General features: G+C 34.0%; 1 protein-coding gene across 2 annotated transcripts; it reads right to left on the minus strand.

The window, feature by feature from the left end:
* Positions 1 to 12: 12 nt before the first annotated feature.
* Positions 13 to 8,939, minus strand: LOC123530676 (uncharacterized). Of its 2 annotated transcripts, XM_045311411.2 has the most exons (10): positions 8,782 to 8,939; positions 8,342 to 8,424; positions 7,083 to 7,154; positions 6,199 to 6,337; positions 4,994 to 5,088; positions 4,671 to 4,748; positions 3,806 to 4,052; positions 2,970 to 3,086; positions 679 to 897; positions 13 to 263 (listed from the first exon to the last, which is right to left on the minus strand). In XM_045311411.2, exons 1-10 carry the CDS (start codon positions 8,828 to 8,830, stop codon positions 28 to 30), a joined length of 1,335 nt encoding a protein of 444 aa, XP_045167346.2. In that variant the 5' UTR covers positions 8,831 to 8,939; the 3' UTR covers positions 13 to 27. The 2 variants fall into 2 exon arrangements, with proteins under 2 accessions (XP_045167346.2, XP_045167349.2); XM_045311414.2 differs by lacking the exon at positions 2,970 to 3,086.
* Positions 8,940 to 18,443: the final 9,504 nt, after the last annotated feature.

Raw genomic sequence — 18,443 nt, forward strand, 5'->3', positions numbered from 1 at the left:
ACAACAGTTGGATAGTTTTGAATGTCTTTAATATCGTTCACAAATATAATTTAGATGCTTCGTATTACATTCGGTATCATGCCAATGGTAACTATATCTGACCATGGAAACACAGTCTTGATCGTATCCATAGTGACTATGGTTGGGTTGACCGTTTGCCCAATCCGCTTCGGTATCATCTACATGATGATGGTTTATCCAAAAGAAATGATTATTTTGATGCGTGTCTCGGGCCCCTATCCAATAGGCGGAGTGATCAGACTCTGAAAAGTCATTAAAATGTTTAATTTGGTATTTGTTGAGTACTTGAATATTTGACTATTGTCAAAGATAGCTTTGTGCTTTAGATAAACCTGTTTAGATTGGATCACTGACCACTTCAAATTAACTGCTAGATACAAAACTATTATAATTTTAGGATTTTGTTTTTGAGTAAGTATCAATTTTAATTTTCAGTTTCCTTTTATGAAATAAAAATAGTAACTCGTTTGTTTGATATAAAAAATGTTAAAATATACAGATTTGGTATTTGGTTTAGGATTTCGATTATTCTACAGTAATGCAAGGCTAAGATAAGTCAATGGGATTCAAGATTTGCTCAAAACGGAAATACTTCAATTTTTTTTTTACTTTCGATGATACTATAATATGTAGATATAGTGCAATAATCAGATTTACTTGCAACTTCGCTCTTCATTAACAACACCTTTTCATGCGTATCCAGGACAACAAGATCACCACCTTCCTGCTTGCATGCAAGACGAGCATTATGCCACGTTACGTGTTTAAGTACAATATGAACACATAATTGTGCATTTGCATTCCGTAAATGTATGTAATGTCCATAACAGTGAAAGTGTGCATTAGGGTTGGGTGTTGTTGTTCCATCTGTCCCCCCTACAAAAAGGAAAAACAACTTTATCAAAATCGTTATCCCGAATTTCATAATTAAGTTTTAAACTGTGGATATATACAATAACACATTTGCTTGTTTGAAATGTGTGGAAACTGGAGGCTTTCGCGTGTAAACAGCTCAACATAATTATTTAAATGGTAACACCAAAATCACAATGAATCCCTTACATTTTCATTTTTGAGTCGGCTAAAGGCTGAAAGCCTTTTGACGAGTCCTTGCTATTCAGCGATTCTCTAAATGGACCGAATAACACGTGAAGGGATGTAGTTCCATTAGATTTCTCAAACTTCAAACAGTTCACTGCATGAATGAAGTTAAGTTGTGTCAATTCCCTTTGCTATGACCAATATACGATGTAATCTGTCATATTTATGACTTGTAATTGTGCAATACTCGAATGTAACTCATTAAGCATAAATGTGCATTTTAAGAATTGCGCAGGCTTACAAAGCTTGGGTAACATTCAGCGAAAGACAAAAAAATAGTTCCACAGGGCTCCAGATAAGATGCGTATTAGCGTAAATTACGTATAGAAATAATGCAAATACGCATGTCTAATATTTTCTAAGCGTATAAAGACGTATATAAAATTACAGAAATGCACACAATGCTTTTTTAAAAACAAAATCTGAATCGTCTGGATGCGTTAGGTAACATAGCCGATCAGCCTTAATTCTCCCACATTGAACGTAAACACGCATCGTATGATTTCTATAAACTTTGCGTGGGTTGAATTTTGCAGTCAGTAAACGGATAAATTATCGGAAGAAGTAGCTCTTACTGGTTTGTTTAGTTACTACTGATATTAAAAATGATTTTAATTCTTATTTTTCGAGAAATAAACAAATCGGCGAAACATTAAATTGTATTTTCTTGTAGTTTTTGAAATCGAAAGTAGATCGTCTATGTTTGGCTGCTTTCACGAAACGAAACAACTTTTTTATGAAAAGATTTAAATAAGAGGTAATTTAACCGTAAACTTCAATGTCAGATACTGCCAATTGCTGTTAAATGTCTTCGTATCATCACAATTTGTAAAATATATTGTTGAAACTGGAGAAAAGTGTAATCGTATCCGGATATAATATTTTGGGTAAATATCGAGCTGTGTTATGAAATTTTAAGAAAAAAACTAAAAACAAACTGAAACTGGTAGGTTATACTGTCAGTACATCAATCATTAGCCCGCTTAGCTCAGTAGGTAAGAGCGTTGGTCTACGGATCGCGGGGTCGCGAGTTCGATCCTCGGGCGGGGCGTATGTTCTCCGTGACTATTTGATAAACGATATTGTGTCTGAAATCATTAGTCCTCCACCTCTGATAATTCATGTGGGGAAGTTGGCAGTTACTTGCGGAGAACAGGTTTGTACTGGTACAGAATCCAGGAACACTGGTTAGGTTTACTGCCCGCCGTTATATGACTGAAATACTGTTGAAAAACGGCGTTAAACCCAAAACAAACAAAATCAATCATTAGCCGACTCAGGCCCTTCAGGCCTTTGATTTCTCTTTCTCTTCTCATCATATAATGACATATTTTATCAAATATGTTGCATACTTTTAAGTAATAGATCTATGAGGCCGTCAGCTATAGTAGACCGTTGGGATAGCAAACATTGTAATGTCGCATCACACAAAGCACTTTCAATAAGCAATATCTTAGGCAATGCACGACGATAGTAACTTACCTACCTCTCGAATGCTTTGCATTCGGGATCTCAAGATACACGGGAATTGGTGTGCAGGATGCATACAATTTATTTAAGGAAACAAATATGAAAAAATGATGGCCAATAAGAAGCATTTGTATTTTCAAACCTATCTTTGGATAACATTTGACAATCAACAGGCAAAATTCTAATCAGTCAATGTAGTATTTTATTATAGCAAAGCTTACCGAAAGTTTTATGAAGATAAATGATATACAAGTAAAGAAAAGATTTGTGAAAGCATACATGAAAAAGCGATTCGAATAAAACCAGCAGACCGCGTTAAAGTAATTTCTCTTTTGGTGATTAGTTTTGTATTAAGCATGGTCGAAATGGCAATGTACCTTGTGTTGTGAAAACTGACTGTGTTGACATATCTGCTGCCGGCTGTTTTGTTTGTGTTGTATGAGTATTGAGTATTTCTGATGTCTGCGTAACTTGAAGGGTTGTTTTGGAGTGACCTATATTAATCAGAAAAGTTAAAACAAGTGTTCAAGTCTGATTACTCGCATGCCTAGAAGCACGTCAAGATATAATGTATGTCGGTTACTCGTAATGTATCCACTATGAAAATATATAACTGTTAAATTCATAAAATGTTTCTTACTCTAATTTAGTCTGGACACGTGCAAATTCGTAGCTAATTACAATTTCTATGTTCTTTATCATTGTTAATAAGAATTAAATGTTGGCCGGTTGTTAAATGTTCAAACGTCTGAAATCTCTGAGATTTTGCTAACGAATCAATTATAAGATGTGTGCATAAAAAGCCTATTATCATATAGATATATTGATATCTATACACATACTTGTGTAGGATGACATATACTTTTTGATCCCACATAACTATATAACAAAAGAAATGAAATCAGGGTTTAAAAAATACACACTTAAGCAAATTCTTTAGACCTTTAATCCTTTTTCCATATCATAGAACATTTTTTCGTGTTCTCTTAAACATCAGATACTTTTATTATACATGTAGATGTATAGTTAGAAAAAAGTTTTATTAATGAGTTTATTCAGAATGGCACTTCAACTTGCAATAAGCAAAGTACACTGTTATAAAAGTTTGATTAAATTTGTTAAGTTTGTTTTTTCTAGGCATCAGTGGGCTACTAGCTTTTAGCGTTTCTCTCACTGAATATGACATACACTGTTCGTTTAAAAGGAAACGTACCTATAGATGTGATCGTTGCCTGCGATTCGGTTGTTAAATTTAATGATAACTTGCTGGTTACTACTGCTTCCAGTTGATGCGAGGAAATGTTCTTTGGTGTTTGTGCCATATTTACGGTTGTTTGCGGTTGAGCTGTCGTCTTGGTTTCATTTGAGGTAACCCCACAATGATCATTACAGAAATCAGTATTGCAACACATTGGAGTACATTTTGCATTACTATATACGTGTGTCAAGGCCGCGCATGCCTGCAATATCCATTATGCATTCAAAGAACGACTTAAAATTATAAAAAGTCTTCTATCATCAAGAAAACAAAAGCTGCCAGAGAAGAAATCGCGTACAATTTATTACATGAAGTATTACGAAACGATAAAATAGTCAAGACAAACTAAGGAGTGCTTATGGCTTCTTTACAATGTCAGCAATCCCGTGCAGGAACAGATACAGGTAAGTCATATGTTTCTGTAATCACTGATTAATTACTCCTGTTTCAATGTTAAAGCGCACAAACAATAGCCTTTAATTATAAGTTAAAAACAAGGATAAATATCCAACAGGGAAAGCACGCAAACACGCAACCTCCAAAGCACGCGGACGAGCACACGACCAACACATACACAAACGCACACGCACACACACACACGCGCACACACACACACACACACACACACACACAAAGCAAACACACACACAAAGCAAACACACAAGGACTAAACAAACAAATAAAGGAACACAATATGGCACCGCCTTGGAACGGTCAGTGGCAAAACCACCAAACCGGTTTATGGTACACCTAACCTCACTCTTACTGGCAAAATTGGAGAAGCAGTTTAGAATAGAAACAAAAGGGGTAATTTGTTTACAGAAAGTGATTCACATTGTCCTCTATAGATGGTTTCTGGAAGACCGCTTAGTTTGTATGGATTAAACATCAGGCATAACTGAAACATACAAAATTTCATTGTAAATAATACGTACTGCCATCAAGACAAGATTGTGCTATAAAATTTTCTCAAAGGTCATGTAACTAAATAAAGCATTGCACATTATATTTTTTTTCAGTTTTGCTCGTAATGTTTTAGTTACAATTATATATGAAAATCTTTAATGAGTTATCTACGAATAAAGTAACTGTATCTGTTTTTTTCTTAAATACATTTGTCATTGAAGTAAAGAAGTTTCTTACTTCGTTCTGCGCACAAACAGCCACACTATTGCAATCCACAAGGTTAAGAACGTCACAATTGTAACAATATGGTCCGCGTTGTTCAATTGGGATTTCTAAAGTATATTTTTGAAAGGTCAGTTTCGCTAGCAGTCATTTGGAGTTTTTACCTGTTTTGACCAGTATTCCATTCAATAAGTGTTTTATTACACGACATTAGAAAATAAATTTTCGCATACCTTTTTCAAGTTTGGATAGGAACCAAACAAACGTTTGTTGAATATAGACCGGTCATATAGCAGGCGATTTATATAAGAAGTATTGATCGATATCCTATCTTAAGGCGTCTATTAATGCATAAAGAGTCACAGAATAAGTTAGATATCTAAAGTTAACGGTGACTATTTAGCACTGGAGTCTACTAATATATTGGCTGGCCAATGTTCCACACTGAGCTCTCCTTTTACCATAGCTGATAACTTGTTCACATCAACCGATTCTGGTTTGTGTTAAGGAAAGTGATTAGTTAATATGTGCTTGGAGTCTTCAGTAACTTTTTGTGATAAAATAATCAACGTTTTAATTATCATATGAATCAGTAAAGCTTGGTCAGGATTAAGGTTTCAGTCTTATTGCTCCAGCATAAGACATTTGTCATATATTTGTATAAAGTAAATACATATTATTAACCTTTCTATCATAACTGATAATTCCGTGGTATAACTCTTGCAGTCACAAACGAATTCCACTTTAACGTAATGATCACTGTATAACAATATATTTTGTATATGTTCCAAAATGATATAGAAAATATATAACTAAATATTTATGGCTAAGAGAGCAACAATATTGAACTTATTATTTTGACATATGTACAAACAACTGTTTTTGCCAACAATCATTGTTCCGTACATGCTAAAGGCCGGACAAGATTAGAAATACCTTTTGATCACAAGTGTTACCTTGACCTTTAAGACACGCCATTTAATTGAGGTAACCAGTTCTGTCAAATAAAATTGTTCCATGTACGGAAAAGTTCGTTGGTAACAATATCGCTCCATGCATGGCAAGATGTAAATGAGATGTGCACGCAATATCGCAAACGCTAAATTACACAGAGCTCTGTCAACTTTGTCGAATTCCTTGCAAGCATACTACAAAAACAATACACTTTTGTAGCATATTTAATACAATATGTCAAGTAACAATGAGACTAGTAACATTACCATGAGCTCCGCATCCCTTAAGGTTGCAGAAATCATCCGTACAACATTCTATACACGTGCTAATGTCTGTGGTAGGCTTGTCGTTAATGTTTATTGTTCTTTTACCAACAATTGGTGGTGTGCCAAGCTGAGGACAAATCTGGAAAAAATGACATTTTTTATTCTTCAAGGCCCGATATACATCCAGCTTTGCTTTGTTTAAGAGATCAATTTAGAATCTCTTAGGCACTGCTCTTTATGTATTTTTTAAATAGCTTCATTTAGATATGTCTTATCTAACGTCTCAATAGAAAAGCAGAAGTGTCAATCCAGTCTTCAAATTATAATTTGATTCATTGAAATTCTTAATAAATTTAATTATTTTAGATAAATAAATGGTTACTAGGTGACAACAGCGATATATCAAATTCAACATTAGACTTTCAGTAAATAAAAGATCTGCTTAAATTTAAATGATGTAACAAATAGTTCATTTATCATCAAGATTTATGTGTTGAATATACAAAATATATTTGACTTACGTTTAAAGCAACCAAACTATACAGTATACATATACAGTGGCATACGGCTTTAAAATGATTATATTTCCTTATATTAGGAAGGACGATCCCGTTGACAATGACTTGAAGGTTGCAGGTACCAGACCAAAATCATAATGCATGAATATGTATTAAGATTTCCAAAGTTCAAATACGATGTACGAACACTAATCCCAGTGATCATATAATTTGTTGCATTATGATGACGTTCTGAGCACAAGTTTTACAAAGAGATATCAGACTTGTATGTCTCTGCAAACACCAAGTGCTGTTAATAAGAAATTAAGTATTTTACAAGTTACAAGGTATGCATTTACACAGAATTCAAAATAGTTTGTTACATACCGATTTGGAAAGACAGCCAGAGTTATAAACCTTGTTACCGCCTGCAGTAATAATCTGTTCTGTGAAACAATTCTGAAACATTACAATAAATTTTTTTTATAATTAAGGCAGTGGAGCCAGTAATTGGCAGTGGACCCTGTAGCTTCCTTCCGGTTACGTTTTCTCTATATCTGATTTTGATACTTTCCGGTTGTCACCGAAACCAGCTATATTTACGATCAAAGAATACCAAAATAGCAGACAAGAGTACACAGTCGCACAGAAATTGTCATTAAAGACCCATCACGACCTAGTGACCTACTTTTTTCACGCACAAAATCTTCATGAAAATTATTCTAATAATACACTGTTATTATACAGTTTCAGATGGACAATTTGGGCCCTTCCTGACTGATCTCCACTTCATACGACAAAAAAAAAGATATCAGGAAAGTATTGTTATATTTCGTAAGAAGACTTCGTAACTAGTTACAGACAGATTATATGTTATGGAAACACATGAGAATTAGTTGCTGTTGCTAATGTTTTCCATTGAAAATTGATAAGCGTTTGTCACGGAGTACCGAATGTAGACTGCAGTCGCTATGTACAAATTCTTCTTTGGTGTACAGGTCAAGATGGTAGGAACGTTTTTATTGCCGAGGTAGCCTTGATTTGTTTGCCATTTCAGACATGTCATTTTTTCTTGATAACATTTTTTTAAAGAATAGTTAGTTTTCTAAATTAAATGTTCAAAATATTACCAAACTTCAACTTTGAAGAAATATTAGTTTTAGCTAAAATCTGGAGTCCAGTCCTTTTCATTGTAATATTGTCTTTGTTTTGTTTCGTGTTCACGTTGTTATGATGGTCTAAACTGATAGAAATAAATAAATATATGCAATAAACTTATAAGAGAGAAAATGATAAAAGGATTTAAGATGGAGACTTGAAGGAATTCAAATGGCAGGGTAGGAAAGAGATCCGTTAAAAGTTTGACTCTAAGTTTGAGTATGACCCCGTCCGTTATTCTTCCGGCTTGAGTTAGCACGATACAGGTTCATGAGGTTGTTACTGAGGACCAGTTGCGCCAGATTCTGTAAGAATCATAAATCAAAGATATAAAACGTAAACGATGTGTGAAGGACGAACAGGCGGAAATAGCTATGGACAATGTAATAATGGTCAGGAAAGAATGGTTTAAAATCGAATTATAATCATGGTATACTTAGTAGGTACATATGAACTAAACAATACTGTATATATTAGAACGTTACTACCTCATCAGATTTACATGTTATCAACTTTGTACAATCACGTGGAAAAGGCACATTACTGCACTCAAAGCACCGAGTTGCCTCATCTGTAAATTGACAATATTTGATTTATATAATATTAAATTTTGTTAATGTTTACCTGAAAGCTGCTTGTTGACTCATTTTTCATATCACACATTTAAATAAATTGCATTGCAAATCCTACTAAATCTTTACAATTCGGTATGTTATTTACACGAGACGGTTTTTATCACGAAACAGTAAGTAAGATGTTAATGTGGCTGTTCACTCAAAATATGGCGTATATGAAAAACATTTAAGGGAATGAGGGATGCAAACGTTACGAATGTTCCATAAAATGTCAAAATAAATCACTGTTACTCAACGGAAGAAGTTACAATTACTTAAATCTTAGTAATAAGAAAGTTGAATACGCAACTCACTTGGATTCAGTAGACAAAAGAATACACCAAGGAAAAAACCGCTTATCATTCCGCCTCCTGTTATGTCATGGAATACACTAATTTTAAATCATGTCAATGAATGCATTAATCTTTACATTAAGTACCAAAGGATCTTGTACTACAAGTATGAGAAGGACTAAGGTCAATACATTAAGTAAAATCTTATCGCTTGCAGACGTCTACTTTAGAGCTGAATTGTTCATGTTTAGATTTTTTTTGCGTCCGTTATTAAGAAGTTCTATCTCCAGATTGACAAAGATAAGAACGAAAACATAGGATTAGATAACCTTAAGTGAAATACAAGGCAGTGGTTTTATGAACATGCACATGGTACTCGTGTCTTTGGGTTCAACGTATATTTTATATTCGAATTCTGTTACAAAGCAAATATCTAAGACACTAAACTCGCCTAATTTAGTTAAAAAAAGAGTTAAAAGTAGGCTCATCTGTCTTACGGAAACGTTTGCTTACCTCATTTGCAATATATTTATGACTTTTAAACTAGATGCGATGTTTTCAAAAACATATAAATACTTCTAACAGTTTGCAAAATAAAACACCTTGAGGTTAAATGTATAATTATCGTCGTTTGTATTCATTTTTATTTATAAAAAGTAAGGATTGCTGTTGAAATGTATGCTCATAGAAATATACTGCTGTAGTGCAATTTCAGACTACGAATAATAATAATATTAACCAGGACTGATACGTTTTGATAGAGTTGAATATTCACATTAGATAAGAAAATTCCTTATTTTTACTGATGTTAATCAGGGAAATTTACCCGAAAGTCTTCTCCTCATTAGCAACGCCTTCGCATGTGTATCTAAGACAACAAGATCCCCGCCCTTCAGCTGGCATCCATGACGAGCGTCATGTCATGCAGCATTAAGATTTACAATATGAACATATAAATGTGCATGCGAATTTTGTAAAAGTATGTAATGTCTGTGACTATCACAATGTGCATTGCTGGTAGGTACTGTTGTTCGATGCGTGGCTCCTACAGAGGGTAAAATGAAAACGAATTTAACTACAGAATTGGGACGACCACACTAGTTTTCAAAACAAATGGCCACCAATAAGAAACAAAAAAAAAAACAACAACAAACAAACAACATAAAGAAAACCCTGCCAATTCGCTTTCTAAGAATGCGAACATAATGATAACATGACATACATCTAAAGGTCTGAGGTTATTTGTACCATAAGATCGGGTTAAAAGAAGAATTTGTAGCTAATATATTACCACATTTAGGACAATATTCAAACATGAAAGAAATATGTGAAAACATAATTTGAGAATTCTTAAGCTTCTAATTTATTGCTCAAAGACATTAAGACAATTTAATGTTTATATACACCAACATTTTCATTTTTCGATTAGATGAATACATCGCAATTTGGTTGATATTGTTGTTACCCTACGTTAGATATTCACAAATCAAATGCCGTTCAAAACTCAAGCTTTCTGATTTTTAAGAATTAAATATATATTTCAAGAGTTTAAAATAAGTTATAAATGCCTTAAAGAGCCCTTTTAATGATTTCCAAATCATTGGTTTATTTTGATAAAACATTGGACATAAAATATGTGTAAAACAATATAAAGCAAAACATAGTAAGTAAGATAAATTATTTAATTGTTACCTCATTTTTGCCACAGGCAGTTACAACACTGCAATCCTTAGCGTCAACTACAGCATTGCAGTTAAAACAGTATGGACCTCGTTGTGCGTGAGGAATTTCTGAATTACCATTCAAAGTCATAAGGTTGAAATAGTGTTTTGCACATTTTTGTGACTAAAAGATATAAGTACTTATATCTTAAATAACAAACAGAAATCTTAAACATTTTCTTCTGAAATATCTTGATTAAATACTTAGATTTAGGCACAATTTTACAAACAATACCTTATTTCAAGACCAAATATTTTTGCAAATACTTCCCTGTATGACAGCATTTATTGTAACATATGATTTCCTACTCATATAACAAGAGTGTAAATAAACTATCGTTAAAAAAGCATGTATGCATCTTGCATAAAGATAAATAGTAAAAACAATTTATTACATCTTCGTTACTTTTCGTTTTGTTACTTATAGACAGGTTCCTCTTTTTTCACTGCATTTTAGAAGCTGCCCCTTTCGCCTTTTGCCAACTGCAACTATTTTAACACTTAACGCTAAGTGTTCGATACTGTTCTCAACTATTCAACTTGATATTTAACTCCAAAATTGATTTAGCAACTGCACCAAAAGACGCGTAGTAACAATTCCCGAAAATGCACTTGAGAATAATTCGGTAATATTAACAGTCATAGTAAAATATCTAAACTATGTTTAGATTCAGAAATTGATAAGGTAATTATATGCTTTTATACAATGAGTGCATTTGCAAATACTATACCGTTTGTTCCACAACCATTCTTATTTCAAAAATCGTCCTAGAGGCATTCAATACAGGTTTTGATGTCAGTGGCACGTGTATGCCTTCCTTTTCCCAATAAGTGCTTTGCTGGTCGGAGCACAGTTCATTCTACAAGTTTTTAATCATTGCTTTTATACTAGTATACAGTGTTTTATACATGGTCTAAGCACTGTTAAAGATACATTTTACGTATCCAAATATGGAAAATCTTGTGTTCTGCTATTGAGCTAACCAGGCGGAGCTTCAATGTAGTTACGCGTATTTATAAAATGAATACTGTGGACAACGAAATATGAAAAGCAATTCGGTCAGTATGTTTCCGTAGTCCAAAGTAAATAGTTTGTTTGTTTGTTTTTTTTGGGTTTAACGTGACACCGAAACAATTATAGGTCATATGGCGACTTTCAAGCTTTGATGGTGGAGGAAGACCCCAGGTGTCCGCCCGAGCATTATTTCATCACGGGTGGACACCTGGGTAGAACCACCCATTTCCATAAGCCAGCTGGATGACTTTCTCATCGCTCCGAACGAGGATCGAACCGACAGCGGCGAGGGGCAAGTGATTTGAATCAGCGACGTTAACCACTCGGCCATGGAGGCGCCCCCTCAAAGTAAATATAATTATCCTTTCGCTTATCTTTTGCGCAAATTGATGTGGAACGCGGATGCTTTAATCCCACGTTTTCTCTACTAGAATGAATTCTGTATAAAATAAGACCGTGTTCATGTACGTACTCCAACAACGGAATGAGTGGTTCAATGTGCGGACAATCATTTTTATAGAAGCAGACTATCATTGACTGGCATGTCAATAGGGACTATACAACCCACGATTTTCGTTTCATCATTGCAGTAATTTATTAGGGGAAGGCAATCCTCCAGACGTACTTTACATGTACACAACCATGACGAGGTGACGTAACAAATCTATATTATGTTCTGCTTTGACCTAACTATATCAAAAGGTTGAGACATGCATCTAGTATTGATTTTGTTGTTACTGTATCTATTCTTGTTATTTTATGTACAGTTGGTTTCGTTATACTTATACCGATTTGAGAAGACAGCCAACGGTAAATACAACACTTCCATCCGCTGTTACTACCTGCACTGTAGAACAATACTGAAACATGAAAAAAATAAAACAACAACAAAAACAACAATTGAACATCTATTGAACAAAAGATCAAAATTTTCAAATGTTTTGTCGTCTGGTTTATCGCGGTTCAGAGTTTAGATGGGCATGAATTGAACCACAATGGCGTTAGACGATAAACCAAGAAGTTTACATATTGATTCATTGAAATTAGGTTATAAAAGGTAGATCAATTCTTGGTCTCATTTATCCGAGTAGATAATGAACAAAACGTCTTGCATGAATATATGACGTCATAATTGACATCATAATGTTCCCTTACCGGTCTCCGCGTCAATCGTTGTTTGTTGCAGAATATACAGAACTTGAGTTTCTTCTTTGTTTAACTGGCAATCAAACTGAGCCATGATAGAATAATATGTAAACAGCTATACATACACCACTGTAGGGGGTCCTGTTTTTGGGTCTTGGAGAATAGACCGGTCCTGTTCATACTGGCTCTTTGTCCTTTTATTTCTTACAGCTTTTCACTTACGACTACGTCATAAATTGAGGAGAAACTAAATAGATCTAGAGTAGATCTATATTAACTTTTTCAAAAAATGTTTCATTTACTAAAATATTTTACCATTAAACTTAACACAAAGACAAACTTGTAACAGTATTAAATTGACTGAATCATAAGATCTACATCACTTCGATATAGAGGATAATTTTGATATAAAGCAAACCGATCTCTATGGTTAACCATGCATACTTATACCTTAAACTTTAATAAAATGTTAAATATTGAATTAGATTTAAAGATTAAAACCACGTGATTAGAAACTCATTTAAGCAGACCATTCAGCATTATTTATAATTAACGAATATTTTCCAACATTTTCTGATATATATGATACGGAGATCTTTTAACGAGAAGCTCGAACACAAAGAATCAGAATCCTTTGTAAAGAAACTATTAATATAATGTAAGCTATCTGTGTTAAGTACTGCGGCTAAGCAGACCGAAGAGTAAGCCAAGAAGATAGAGCTTTCCCATTTCAAGTATTTAATGAATGTGCTTTAGAATAGCGACACAAAGCCGTTAAGGATTGTTGTTGTCACAAACATAAATAGCACATATATACCACTCTTACTGTTTCAACAACGGGTCATTCCGTTTATTTGTAGCAAATTGTATGATAAAAAATGTTCGAGATGCAGCTACATCTCTTGAAGAGTCCATTAAGGACAAAAGGAATTGAATTTATTCTAAATAGTGTTTGATCTAAATGTCTTTTGACCTGTGTATTTAGTATTCTGCAAAAATATATGAGCCGTGCCATGAGAAAACCAACATAGTGGGTTTGCGATCAGCATGGATCCAGTCCAGCCTGCGCATCCGCGCAGTCTGGTCAGGATCCATGCTGTTCGCTAACAGTTTCTCTAATAGTAATAGGCTTTGAAAGCGAACAGCATGGATCCTGACCAGACTGCGCGGATGCGCAGGCTGGTCTGGATCCATGCTGGTCGCAAACCCACTATGTTGGTTTTCTCATGGCACGGCTCATATTATGTACACTATGAAGTATGAACCATGTTGAATGTGCAGGATTTTTACGTTCCACAAACAACGCTTGTTCACAGGGATGCATCGATGTTTCGCGTCTCCATCATTTTTCGAAACCTACCTACAAAACAGGAAAGAAAAGCCAAGGTGTTGATAAAACAAATAGTTTGTATCTACGACGTCTTACGTGATCCAAAGGTGTTTAACAACAAGATATAAAATACAAACTGTAAAAATAAATGAAACATCAGTACTTTACAACATAAACTAGAATTACACTAAAACATTTTTACAGATTTTCAACATGGTCTTTTACTAACACGTTCAAACTAATAGCATTTACCTCCTGATGTAGGTATCTTAAGCATATGTAGTGTTTGTCAAATGGAAATTACTGTACATTTAATCGGTATATTATCAACATAACTCAAACAGCAATACAATGTATAAAACAACATTAACTTAGCTTCAGTCATCTAAATAATATTGTCATTATTATTGAAAAAGAAATATGTATACTTGTTTTCGCAACAAAACTCTTCATAGAACATTAAACATAGATTCAATTTTGTATAGCCTGAAATTAATCGTGTATTTCCGTGGCCTTGAATTCAAGCGAACGCATGATATCAGTCTTTAAAATAGGAAAGATAATGTAATGTGAACACGATTCATAATGTGTACGAAGCTCATATTTGGAGTATTTTTATTCGGGTGTACAGATATTCGATTATCGTCGACGGAAAAAAAATATCGAATATCCATTTAAGCCGTTACATCTTTCAAAGATAAATATATTGACATTTTTTTCTAAATATAAAGTTGTTTTTCACGTTGGTATAACGTCAAAGTATGACGTTGACGTACTGCAGAACGTTCACGTTGTCATGTCAAACGTGGAAGGCGACGTATTAGTACTGAGTCTACTTATAGCTTTTTCATTTAGAGAGGTTAGACTTTGCACGCCATGAAATGAGCTGATAAATCCTTGACAAGTGAAAAATATACGTTCGGAATGACAGCTTTAAATTACTACAATATAACAAAGTTTTTTGAAATTTTTATGCACTCGCTTTCTCTGTGTCAGATAAGAACGAACTGAATGTTTGTGGTCGTGATGTCTTGCTTGGCATTACGACTAAATTTGTACCAGTAAGTCTATATACAGCGCAATGCCAACGCCAGCTCATTAAACTAAGAGGAAGATAATTGCTCGCGATTCTGTTTGACCTCACGAAAGATTTTTTTGCAGATACGTTATCATGTCCTATACTGTAATGTTGCATATACAAATGACTTTGTCTGTAATATTTATTTAATATAAACATTCGAATGAGTTGTAGCGCGTTGGTTTTAATATTGCACGTCACGGTCGCCATTAACAACAATTCTAACATGCTTTCCTCTGTTAAAACACTCTTACGCTAGAATGACATCACGTTAACGTGCGGTGACGTCAATGTTTTTGTTGCCACCAAGAAAGAGCGCTACTATATTTCATCTACTGTTTCAGATTAAGGGCATATTAGAATCGAAATAATTTATACCCAAACCGTATTTTAACACTATTTATACACTCAGGCGGTAATACGTCGTACAAATAATTTCATTCGGGCTGCGCCCTCGTGAAATTATTACGCCCGACTTATAACCGCCCATCGTGCATAATTAAGTGTTAAAACACTCTTTTGCTATAAATTATTTCTTAAATATGTTGATGTTGTGATACGCTTTAAATTGACAAAGTTGTTTTTAAAATTATTGAACCAAGTTACTGTAACGCGGGCAAAGGCATATCAAACAATTCTTGGTGGTAGGGGCACACACAGACCACGTTGATTGTGCTGTAAATGAAAAAAACAAAGGCTTTACTGAGTTGTAACAATACTAGAATTGTTTTCATAGGACACGGATGTCCCCACTTACTGCGCCAGACTCTAAATAGCAAAGCTTTTAGTACAGACTATCTTCACACCACACGAAGAATGTTCAACTAAACAACTAAAAGTTTGAAGCAAATTGTATTCAGATAAGTCTGTGCATCTGAGCATTTTTGAATCCATTTCTTCAAAAAGTGTATGAGAAATTGAACACACCAAATTTCTACACCATGGCATATTTTGTGACATTAAGAAAGGATTATAATTCGAAACAAAATAGCCACAGAAAAAATCCATTATTTATGGTCATCTTCACATCAAGGTCCTGTGAAGCTTTCAAGCATATCCTTTCAATAGCGTTTGAAGAGTTGGACACACAATATTTTTCTCTTCATTCTGTATAGCAAAACTATCAAAGGGTCACAACTGCGGTAAAAATAGTCACAGCAAAATTTCCTCCCTTTTTGGTCATCTGCACATCAAGCTTGTTCATCTATCTGTGAAAGTTAGATACACAAGATTTCAGGACGTACGGACAGCAGCAACGTTTTACGCCCCCGCATAAATGTGGGGGCATAATAAATAGCGGTTCCATCTTAATTGAGGGCAATCAATTCCACATCTCTAAGTTCTAAAATGAGCTAAAGCAAAGCTGAAACTTTTAATATTTGAATGGCCACACTCACAAATATCTGAAGCTAAACTGAAAATATTTTCATGCTTGTCGCTCGATTTAGTTGCAATTTCCTGCTCAATGTAGACAATCTACAAACATTCAAAAGCGTACACAACGCATTTGGCAAACGTTTGACAAAGGCTTTTCATCTTGTAACGATTTTCATGTTCCAGTTGGTTTAAAAACTCTATTTTACTTTTCGAATAATTGAACACGTATTAAAAGGTTTGAAAAGAGTAATGTTAGTATCTTTTATTTCACAAAGTGTAAATTTTGTTCTCAGATAAAAGAAAACACTCTGGATATTCTTTTGTTTGGTATCTGTCTAAAATGACATACATGTAATAATTATCATTTGCTGATACCACGTTCTTCGTTTAGCATTCAGCTACAATTTAGACCAAGACAGAAACAAATTTTCCTGAGGTATACATTAGATTATCTTTTAATCATCCATTACGTATACATCTATAAAGTTCAGTATGCATTGTGCTTTAAGTGGCCGCAAACACAACAATGTCTTATCAACGTTATAAATATAATTTTTGAGGAGGTCTGCTATAATACGAAATGTAAAGAAATGAAAACGACCCAAATAAGTGAATGTACTAAAGTACGTACAACAGTTCAGCAGATAGACGAATAAACCAAAGCAAATTACGTTTCTCATCTTCAATAATAACTGGATATTCTTCTATTGGACTGTCTGTAGAAATTAATAGATACTAAATGATATTCATAAACTGATAAAAAATTATGTGTTCTTATAGACTACTATTATAATCTTAAATTTTAAACACATTTTATAAAGGCTACATTCAATATTGCATTGAACTCTTACTGGCTTATTTTCAAAACACGTTTCCATTATAACTAATATGTTTACACTTTTAAGTAGGCATGTGATAATGACATTGTTTCTGATAGTTTGGTTTCAGAAAATAATAATCTACAGGTAGTGCATGTTTATTTACAACTGTATTATTACAAGATTATTTTTCTGGTTATACATTAAAAAAATGATAATTTATTCTATTTCCTAATTCTTAGGCGTGGCTATTATAAGTTTTCCAGAGGCAATGTCATCTTATGAAATTGTTCTAACAATGTAACATCTCCATTTTTGTTCTGACTTATTTTGCCTTCTTGATACCTGATATTACGTGTAAAAAGACCTTCTGGAAGCATAAAATGCAACTTAGCAAAATACTTGCAGACTCGGTATGACTGAGTCTGTTCATTAGAGGTTATGGAAGGTGCAACACGTCTAACGCCCCCTAGCACCGGCTTAAGCAGAATTTTATTACATAGATATTGAGTAAACTGCATGCTCCCAAAGAACTAAAGAGGTATTTTAATAGTGTTTAATGTCCTTAAATCCAGTTAGAATAATTACGTTGACTCACAAGCAAAACATTTTACTTTGACATTAATCAAATCTATAAAGAAAGATCTTTTGGAAGCAAAGAACATGACACTTCAAAGTTATACAGACTCGGTTTTATTGAGTCTGTTCAAGAGGGATACTAAAATGTGCAACACTCCCATTAGTAGCACCGATTAAACCGTTAAAAGTAAAATTGAATGGACTTCATGAAACCTATACCAACATTGAGCCTTATTACGGAGAGACATTTTACACAAGGTATTCAAAAACTGCTGTTGTGCAGGTTAATAGATAATTCTAACACGACCAGCAAATAACCTACATACATGTAGAGCAAAATCTATCTCGGGTTATTCTGCAATATACCACTCACGTGCAATGACGTCATCCGATCCAGGTGAGTAGCGCGGTCGTAAAAAGTAGTTACCATTTTTTTCTAACACTGTTGATACTAGTATGCTGTGTTAGAATCGAAATAATAAGTTCCCAAGTGTGATTTATCATAGAATAACCAGAGTTCTTATGCGTAAGAATATATCACGAAGGCGATAGGCCTGAATGATATATTGTTTCGGATAAGAACGAAAGACTCGGGTTATTCTACTATAAACCACGTTTG

The sequence above is a fragment of the Mercenaria mercenaria genome, chromosome 11, assembly GCF_021730395.1.
Source record: "Mercenaria mercenaria strain notata chromosome 11, MADL_Memer_1, whole genome shotgun sequence".
NCBI classification, from domain to species: Eukaryota; Metazoa; Mollusca; class Bivalvia; order Venerida; family Veneridae; genus Mercenaria; species Mercenaria mercenaria.

Coding starts and splice junctions, on each gene's coding strand:
- LOC123530676 (XM_045311411.2), bottom strand. CDS start 8,830: ATGATAAGCGGTTTTTTCCTTGGTGTATTCTTTTGTCTACTGAATCCA. Junction 6,338..7,082: donor CTGGCTGTCTTTCCAAATCG/GTATGTAACAAA, acceptor CATTTTTTCCAG/ATTTGTCCTCAGCTTGGCAC. Junction 898..2,969: donor GTCAGTTTTCACAACACAAG/GTACATTGCCAT, acceptor TCCTTTTTGTAG/GGGGGACAGATGGAACAACA.